This window comes from Oncorhynchus gorbuscha, linkage group LG08 (assembly GCF_021184085.1).
Source record: "Oncorhynchus gorbuscha isolate QuinsamMale2020 ecotype Even-year linkage group LG08, OgorEven_v1.0, whole genome shotgun sequence".
Taxonomy (NCBI): domain Eukaryota; kingdom Metazoa; phylum Chordata; class Actinopteri; order Salmoniformes; family Salmonidae; genus Oncorhynchus; species Oncorhynchus gorbuscha.
In genome coordinates, this window is record NC_060180.1 from 37,430,656 (window position 1) to 37,439,955 (window position 9,300).

Consider the following 9,300-nt stretch of genomic DNA (forward strand, 5'->3'; position numbering starts at 1 on the left):
ACATGTCCACAACACATGGCAGCTGGGAGGCGGACCACACCTTATTGTCTCTGGGCAACTGGACATCATTGGCAAAAGTGGGCATGCAAGTAATCCATACCCAACCCATTGTGACGTACTCACTTCAAATCTTGTTTTGGACGAGACTGACTTTATGACCAAATTTATCCTATGTACACTGTGTAGTCCATTTTGACACAATTATGAATGTTTCTGACTCCTATCAATGCCACATAGGCTGTTTATAATCAGAGAAGTTGGTTCTACGAGGCAGTTCCCCATTAATCTTTCTGTCCCTATACAAATACTTTGAAAATGCATTATTGTTTGCTTCTTTCCATGAGCCAATCACTGATCTGACATGACTGAGTGAAAGCACTCCACCATAATAAAAGGTTTTAGTTTTTAACCATTTTCTTTACCGATAGAAACCACTATCTCAGTTTTATTTGCACAAGATTACATTTGCTTGATGTTACTGTTCAACGATATCACTGCAATGAAAACCATCTGATCCTTTTGCTTTTAGGAACTATGGCTGTTTTGCACAGGCAGCTCAATTCTGATATTTTTTCCCAGTAATTGGTGTTTTGACCAATCACATTAGATCTTTTCACAGTAGCTGTTTTTCATTGCTGATCATATTGGTCAAAAGACAAACAGGTGGAAAAAAAAGATCAGAATTGGGTTGCCTGTGTAAATGCATCCTATCTGATCAGAAATAAATTAGGAGAATGGGATGAGTTCTTAACGATTTCCAAATCAGGGATTGATCGCCTGCAGCTGGAGGTTGTTAACAGCGAACACACTGATGACAGTGATTAACTTGAGCACTTGCTGGCTGGTATAAATATGTCTCTTCAACTGAACATTGTCATTCAATGAATAAAATTTTGTCATGGCTTACTTTTGGCACAGTGCGGTCCTCCTAGGCATGGCTGTTGCGACCATTGTGGCACAGGATGGTAATGTGTTATATTATTTTCTTTGTGCATTCTGTTTTTGTTTGGGAGGTGAGCATTGATTTAATAAAACTCATGGCAATGTTGCAGAAGTTTGAGTTTTATATTTGAGACTATAACTAGACAGCCTTGTCCTCCTGGCAGATCTGAAGGTGGACTGTGGCCGTGACTCAGTCACCCTGAGATTGGGGGCGGCCCAGTCACGGATGGACACCTCACTACTCCGGCTGGGAGACTGTTATCCAAGCAGTATCTCTGCTGGGGAGGCCATGTTTCAAGTGGAATTCAGTGACTGTAACTTCAGTAGACTGGTAGGGTTTAGCTGAAGTTGTATCGTGTATATTTGGCTGTCAGAAATGGTGTTTAAACCCCTATCCATCCTACCTCACTACAGGTGACTGGGGACACATTGATGTACATGAATGAGCTGATTTATATGTCTGGTCCTAAAGCTCAACTGAAGTCTTTCTCTCATCCAGTGGTTTGTTCCTATGAAAGGTGATTTGTGGCTGTTTGTGTACTCAAGAATACATGTTTCTATTTTATTGATGTTGCATTGTCTTAATGCTGAACTAGAACAAGTTTCACCATGAATTGACTCTCTGCTAAATGTTTTCCCCGGGTCTGTGTAGGCCTGCAGACTGGGCGCCTGGCATATTTGACCCAGTGTTTCATACGTATGGTGAAGGAGATCTAGTCTTCCACATGGAACTTATGAAGCGTAGGTTTGACACTGCCTGAAGTACACCACTTGAATCCTGTAGATGTAAGCCTGACCACATACGTATCCTACAGATGACTTCTCTGGACCACATCTGTCTCGGGAATATCCCCTGGGCTCCTTCATCCACATCTCTGCAGCAGTGGCGCAGATGGTCCATCAGCCCTTGCTGCTACTGTTAGAGGAGTGTGTGGCAACCACAACACCAGAGCTGCAGTCTGAGGGCCCGGTGCACCCCATCATCACCAACAAGGGGTATGTACCACTGGGCTATACAGCAGGATGCTCCACGTGACTCTGGGTTTGTGTAAATCATTAGTGATTGTCAAATGTTTTGTTCTCCTCAGATGTCTTGTCGCTAGCAAGAATTCAAATTCAAAGTTTGAACCAAGACCGAGAACCTCTGAAATCCGTCTGTCTCTGCAAGCCTTCAAGTTCGTCGTTGGCAAGGAAGTGGGTGTACTAATCTACATGATTGACAGTTTGTCACCTCTTAAATGTGCAGTAATATCCTTAATCTCTTCTCAGGTGTATATTCACTGTAGTCTTTTGGCTTGGGACCCCAGTGGCCTTGACACAAGCAAGAAGGCCTGCCACTATGTGAAAGGGCATGGGTAAAATGTGTACACGTTACAAAAATATATTAGTATTTTGGAGGTACTTTTAGCATGTTAAAGTACTACTCTGGTTTCATGTGCTTGTGTACGCCCTCCAGTTGGGTGCTCCTTGATGACCCCTACCATAGTACCCTCTGTGGCTGCTGTGACTCCAGCTGTGAGCCCTGGAAGACAAGTGGAATTGCATCAGGTACTACTCTTCGTGCACCCCACTAAAATGTTTACTTATTGTCCCCGGGCAATAGATTGCTGGACACAGAAATGAAGGTGTCCCAATCAGGTTTAATGCTTGAACTTCATCTTTTCAGGGAAACATGGGTCAACTCAAAGTGCTGTTCTTATTGGACCACTTGTCATCACTGACAATTCACCGGCCTGAGAAGATTGACTGGGTTTGCTTTATCCCTGCCCAATAATTAACATTTGAGAGTTTGTTTGATTTGCATTATTTCATTGACCTGTACATCAGTTCTTGTGTTTGTTTCAGGTATGAACCTGAGGCCAGATGTGACTCGTGGGAGGCAATCTACCTTGCATGCCTGACTCTGTAGTGTCTGACTTGATTTGAAATAAATGTTTTAATACTTACAGTGGTGTCTTGGTTTGGTCTCTCAATAAGCATCTAAAGCTATACTGTGCAGAAGTTCAATTTCGTTTTGCTATCAGGTCAGTGGTTAACATGGTGCAGTGACAGTCAATTATGCACTTTATTATAACATGATAGTGCTTGGACAACTCAACTAACATTTAACATTAACATTTAAGTCATTTAGCAGACGCTCTTATCCAGAGCGACTTACAAATTGGTGCATTCACCTTATGACATCCAGTGGAACAGTCACTATACAATAGTGCATCTAAATCTTAAAGGGGGGGGGGGGGGGGTGAGAGGGATTACTTAAAGAGGTGGGGTTTCAGGTGTCTCCGGAAGGTGGTGATTGACTCCGTTGTCCTGGCGTCGTGAGAGAGTTTGTTCCACCATTGGGGGGGCCAGAGCAGCGAACAGTTTTGACTGGGCTGAGCGGGAGCTGTACTTCCTCTGGTAGGGAGGCGAGCAGGCCAGAGGTGGATGAACGCAGTGCCCTTGTTTGGGTGTAGGGCCTGATCAGAGCCTGGAGGTACTGAGGTGCCGTTCCCCTCACAGCTCCGTAGGCAAGCACCATGGTCTTGTAGCGGATGCGAGCTTCAACTGGAAGCCAGTGGAGAGAACTGAGGAGCGGGGTGACGTGAGAGAACTTGGGAAGGTTGAACACCAGACGGGCTGCGGCGTTCTGGATGAGTTGAAGGGGTTTAATGGCACAGGCAGGGAGCCCAGCCAACAGCGAGTTGCAGTAATCCAGACGGGAGATGACAAGTGCCTGGATTAGGACCTGCGCCGCTTCCTGTGTGAGGCAGGGTCGTACTCTGCGGATGTTGTAGAGCATGAACCTACAGGAACGGGCCACCGCCTTGATGTTGATTGAGAACGACAGGGTGTTGTCCAGGATCACGCCAAGGTTCTTAGCGCTCTGGGAGGAGGACACAATGGAGTTGTCAACCGTGATGGCGAGATCATGGAACGGGCAGTCCTTCCCTGGGAGGAAGAGCAGCTCCGTCTTACCGAGATTCAGCTTGAGGTGGTGATCCGTCATCCACACTGATATGTCTGCCAGACATGCAGAGATGCGATTCGCCACCTGGTCATCAGAAGGGGGAAAGGAGAAGATTAGTTGTGTGTCGTCTGCATAGCAATGATAGGAGAGACCATGTGAGGTTATGACAGAGCCAAGTGACTTGGTGTATAGTGAGAATAGGAGAGGGCCTAGAACAGAGCCCTGGGGGACACCAGTGGTGAGAGCGCGTGGTGAGGAGACAGATTCTCGCCACGCCACCTGGTAGGAGCGACCTGTCAGGTAGGACGCAATCCAAGCGTGGGCCGCGCCGGAGATGCCCAACTCGGAGAGGGTGGAGAGGAGGATCTGATGGTTCACAGTATCGAAGGCAGCCGATAGATCTAGAAGGATGAGAGCAGAGGAGAGTTAGCTTTAGCAGTGCGGAGCGCCTCCGTGATACAGAGGAGAGCAGTCTCAGTTGAATGACTAGTCTTACACTGTAAAAATTGTGTTCCTGCTCGAACCTGACTAGGCTTAAGTATTCTCCTATACATCCAGTTGTAGCACCGCTGTATTGGCAGAGTAGGCCTGGTATTATGCCTTGGCCATTAGGTTTCATGACTGGGCCACACTAGATGGGTGCTAGTGATTCTGAAGTAGACTCCAACTACTGCCCTGACGATGCCTGCAGTTGTGAAAAAGCATGACAATGTAGCTGAAGTGGCTATAAATGATCTGGAGAGGCCGACAACTGTCCCAGCAGGGAAGGCAACTTTCTCTTAAGTGTGGCGTTTACTCAAGTTAGTTGTACTCGGCTGCTAACAAGAAGCCTGAGCCACAACACTCAGCTTGTAGGTACAATCACTTTGACATGGCTCTCCAGTTCTTCCACTAGTCTTTCAGTTTTTATTTACCCATTCTTTACCAAGGTGTCTGTTACTGTAGAAAATACCTGTACACAATCATAGAAAACAACACATTCTTCAGTTAAAGGTCCTCAATCGGCCCTTTTGAATTGACCAATAGGAACCAGTTTGAGTGCTGTGGCGACGATTCCGAAAGTAAAGTGTGAAAATCTGAAGGCAAATTTACCCAACTCTGTGCAGATCAAAGGGATTGCCAGTTAGCCATCTGGGATTAGTGCCAAGTTTCCCAAGGGCATTTATGGGTTAATTCATTGTAGAAGCATCGTTACGCACACACGCCTCATCTTTCTATGGGAATACACACTGTTCAAAACCCTCTTGTTGGTGAGTTTTGCAGGTTTAAAGATCATTTCCAAAAATTCTATACACAGTACCAGTCAAAGTTGGGACACCTCATTTAAGTTTTATTTTTACTATGTTCTACATTGTAGAATGATAGTGAAGACAAACGATGAAAACTCATACAGAATTATGTAACCAAAATAATCTACATTTGTTATACATCAGATAGTCGGAAGTTTACATACACCTTAGCCAAATACATTTCAACTCCGTTTTTCACAATTCCTGACATTTAATCCAAGTAAAAGTTCCTTGTTTTAGGGCAGTTAGGATCACCACTTTATTTTGTGTCAATAGATTTATTTCATATTTGATTTCTTTCATCGCATTCCCAGTGGGTCAGAAGTTGACACACTCAATTAGCATTTGGTAGCATTGCCTCCAAATTTAACTCTGGTCAAATGTTTCGGTCAGCCTTCCACAAGCTTCCCACTATGTTGGGTGAATTTTGTGTAACTGAGTCAGGTTTGTAGGCCGCCTTGCTCGCACATGCTTTTTCAGTTCTGCCTACACATTTTCTATAGGATTGAGGTCAGGGCTTTGTGATGGCCACTACAATACCTTGACTTTGTTGTCCTTAAGCCATTTTGCCACAATATTGGAATTATGCTTGGGGTCATCGTCCATTTGGAAGACCCATTTGCCACCAAGCTTTAACTTCCTGACTGATGACTTGAGATGTTGCTTCAATATATCCACATATCCCTCTTCCCTCATGATGCCATTTATTTTGTGAAGTGCACCAGTCCCTCCTGCAGCAAAGCACCAACACAACATGATGCTGCCACCCCTGTGCTTCACTGTTGGGATGGTGTTCTTCGGCTTGCAAGCATCCCCCTTTTTCCTCCAAACATAACGATGGTCATAATGTCCAAACAGTTCTATTTTTGTTTCATCAGACCGGATGACATTTCTCCAAAAGTACAATCTTTGTCCTCATGTGCAGTTGCAAACCGTAGTCTGGCTTTTTTATGGCGGTTTTGGAGCAGTGGCTTCTTCCTTGCTGAGCGGCCGTTCAGGTTATGTCAATATCGGACTCGTTTTACTGTGGATACAGATACTTTTGTACCTGTTTCCTCCAGCATCTTCACAACGTCCTTTGCTGTTCTGGGATTGATTTGCACTTTTCGCACAAACATTCGTTCATCTCTAGGAGACAGAACGCCTCTCCTTCCTGAGCAGTATGACGGCTGTGTGGTCCCATGGTGTTTATACTTGCGTACCATTGTTTATACAGATGAACGTGATACCTTCGGGTGTTTGTAAATTGCTCCCAAAGATGAACCAGACTTGTGGAGGTCTACAATTGTTTTTCTGAGGTCATTGCTGATTTCTTTTGATTTTCCTATGATGTCAAGCAAAGAGGCATTGAAGGTAGGCCTTGAAATTACCTCCAATTGACTCAAATGATGTTAATTCGCCTATCGGAAGCTTCTAAAGCCATTACATAATTTTCTGGAATTTCCCAAGCTGTTTAAAGGCACAGTCAATTTAGTGTATGTTTTCTTCTGACCCATTGGAATTGTGATACAGTGAATTATAAGTGAAATAATCTGTCTGTAAACAATTGTTTGAAAAATTACTTGTGTCATGCACGAAGTAGATGTCTTAACCGACTTGCCAAAACTATAGTTTGTTAACAAGAAATGTGTGGAGAGGTTGAAAAACGAGTTTTAATGACTCCAAACTAAGTGTATGTAAACTTCTGACTTTATATATTATACTTTTTTTTTGGGGGGGGGGGTCTCTACTATTTATCACATATTGATTTTCAATATATCTCATGAGCTCAAAGTGTTTACTGACAACTGGGATCTGTTTCCCCAGCAGTGTAAAAAGTATGTCGTCCAGTGGCTGTCATCTCCCCAGGTAATGGGGAACACTGATGGGTTGTGGTTAGATGCATCTTAGAGATCTTAACATGATGATATTATTTCAATGAATCCCCATTGGGAATTCCATTTTAAACCTCAGATGATGAGCAATGGTGTGTCACTTTCTGTATCAATCCTTACTCTTACAGCCACCCCTCGCTCACATATATATGGTGGCAGACAGGCATGTACAGATGTCGGATCTTAATTTGATCACCCTGTTGCAGGATTTCTTCAATTCAGGAAATGTGAAACTTGTAGTGTAATTGAGGTTTGAAAAGGCTTCTGATGTTTGTCATTGCCACTTTCAAATTTCAGATTTGATTAATCATAATCCATATCCATGTCCTGTTATTGCATGATTATCTTCATGCTGTAGCAAACTGGCAAAAATTAAGAACCTACATCTGTACGCGTACTAACAAAACAGTCTGTCAAACAATCTATTCAATTCAGAGATGTTTTCACCCATCAAGAACTGTTTGACACACCCAGGCTCTGCTGAATCCCAGGAGAGGTTCAGAGACAGAAACTCTACTCACCCTTGCAGTGAATTTGCATTCCTTCTTTGCTGAAGTGGGTTTCATGTCCCTGTCCTCTGTCTTGACATTCTTCTGCGTCTGACTAACTCTTTCCTCCAGTAGTGCCTTTGCTTATGGTCTCAATCCTGCCTGCTCTCAGACTCCGCCTGGTTCCAGCCTGAACTCTCTGCACGAGTGGTACACACCAGATTACTTGATCTCATTTAAAAAAATTTGGGCCAGATTTTCATGCCAAACATTTTTTAAAGACGTCACAGAAATAATTCAACAGTCCACAAAGTGACAGCTAGGAGGGGTTGGGATCAGGGGAGGGAAAGGATCTTTCACAACCATTATATTCACACATTGACACGTTCAAATTGTGTCCTAACCGTAAAAAAAATTACCAAGCTGTACCACTGAACAAAATGTAATTTCTAAGGTTTTATTGAGTTACAGTTTCTTATGAGGGAATCAGTCAATTGAAATAAATTCATTAGGCCTTCATCTATGGATTTCACATGACTGGGTATACAGATATGCATCTGTTGGTTAGTTAACTTTAAAAATAAACTTGCCTCTCTTCACTGTATTTTTGTGCATTCAAATTGCCAATCGGTAAAATGCAATTCTGATCATTGTCTGTAGCTTACACCACCATGGGGAACTGTTCACAATGTTGACATCAGCAAACTGCTCACCCACACAACGCCATTACACATGGTCTGCAGTTGTGAGACCGGTTGGCTGTCCTACTAAAAAAATGTCATCTACATTGGAGGTGGCTTATGGTAAAGAAATTCAAGTGTCTGCCAACAGCACTGGTGGACATTCCTGCTGTCAGCATGTCCATTGCAAGCTCCCTTAACTTGAGACATCTGCGACATTGTGTCGTCTGACAAAACTGCACATTTTAGTTTCCTTAGTGCAGCTGTGTAATAATCCGGTTTAATCAGCTTCTTGATATGCCACACCGGTCAGGTGAATGGATGATCTTGCCAAAGGATAAACGCTCACTAACAGGGATGTAAACAAATTTGTGCACAAAATTTGAGAAATAAGATTTTTGTGCATATGGAAAATGACTGGGATCTTTTATTTCAGCTCATGAAACATGGGATCAATGCTTTACATGTTGCGTTTATATTTTTGTTCAGTGTGTATTCATTCTACTGCCGTTTCTCACGATTGGTAACAATATATATTTTTTTAAAGTCCACATACAGACGGTAAAATATTGGCACAAAATTGTCTTAGCATGCCATGGTTATCCGTTCAAGGAACTATACTTTATTTTTCTGTTAATCGCTTGGAACATCAAACTGTCAAATGTGGGACTGAAATGTTAATCGTTTTTATCTCTCCTTATAGGGACACCCATCATTATTAACACTCCCATCCGGTAAGAATTCATTAATATCAGTTGATTTCCACGGTGCACCATTGAAAGTTGTAGTTGTTAAGACTGAGCAGACCTCTCTCCTCCATTCTCAGGTCTGAGAATCTGACTAACATTCAATACCAGTTCTTGAATGGGTTATCACTACACTCTGCAAATCCTCTCAGAATTGGCAAGTAAACCCCATTGGAATTAAATTTACATTTCATCAATGACGAAACTGAAATCCAATTGATAAATTCTGATTGATTTCAGTATGTGACCTAACATAACATTAAGCCAAAAGACAACTAAGTATTTTGGCATAGTTCTTACCTCTTTCTGCAGCATCTGTGATGAAAAGCTG

At 43.0% G+C, this 9,300-nt stretch overlaps 1 protein-coding gene across 2 annotated transcripts; it reads left to right on the top strand.

The window, feature by feature from the left end:
• The first annotated feature begins 851 nt into the window (after nucleotides 1-851).
• LOC124040855 (zona pellucida sperm-binding protein 3-like) lies at nucleotides 852-2,890 on the top strand. 2 transcript variants are annotated; one of them, XM_046357957.1, is made up of 10 exons: nucleotides 852-965; nucleotides 1,107-1,273; nucleotides 1,357-1,460; nucleotides 1,595-1,683; nucleotides 1,758-1,938; nucleotides 2,031-2,136; nucleotides 2,212-2,297; nucleotides 2,399-2,490; nucleotides 2,609-2,692; nucleotides 2,770-2,890. In XM_046357957.1, the coding sequence occupies exons 1-9, from the start codon at nucleotides 899-901 to the stop codon at nucleotides 2,677-2,679; spliced, it is 963 nt and encodes a 320-aa protein (XP_046213913.1). In that variant the 5' UTR covers nucleotides 852-898; the 3' UTR covers nucleotides 2,680-2,692; nucleotides 2,770-2,890. The 2 variants fall into 2 exon arrangements, with proteins under 2 accessions (XP_046213913.1, XP_046213914.1); XM_046357958.1 differs by having other exon boundaries at nucleotides 2,788-2,890.
• Nucleotides 2,891-9,300: the final 6,410 nt, after the last annotated feature.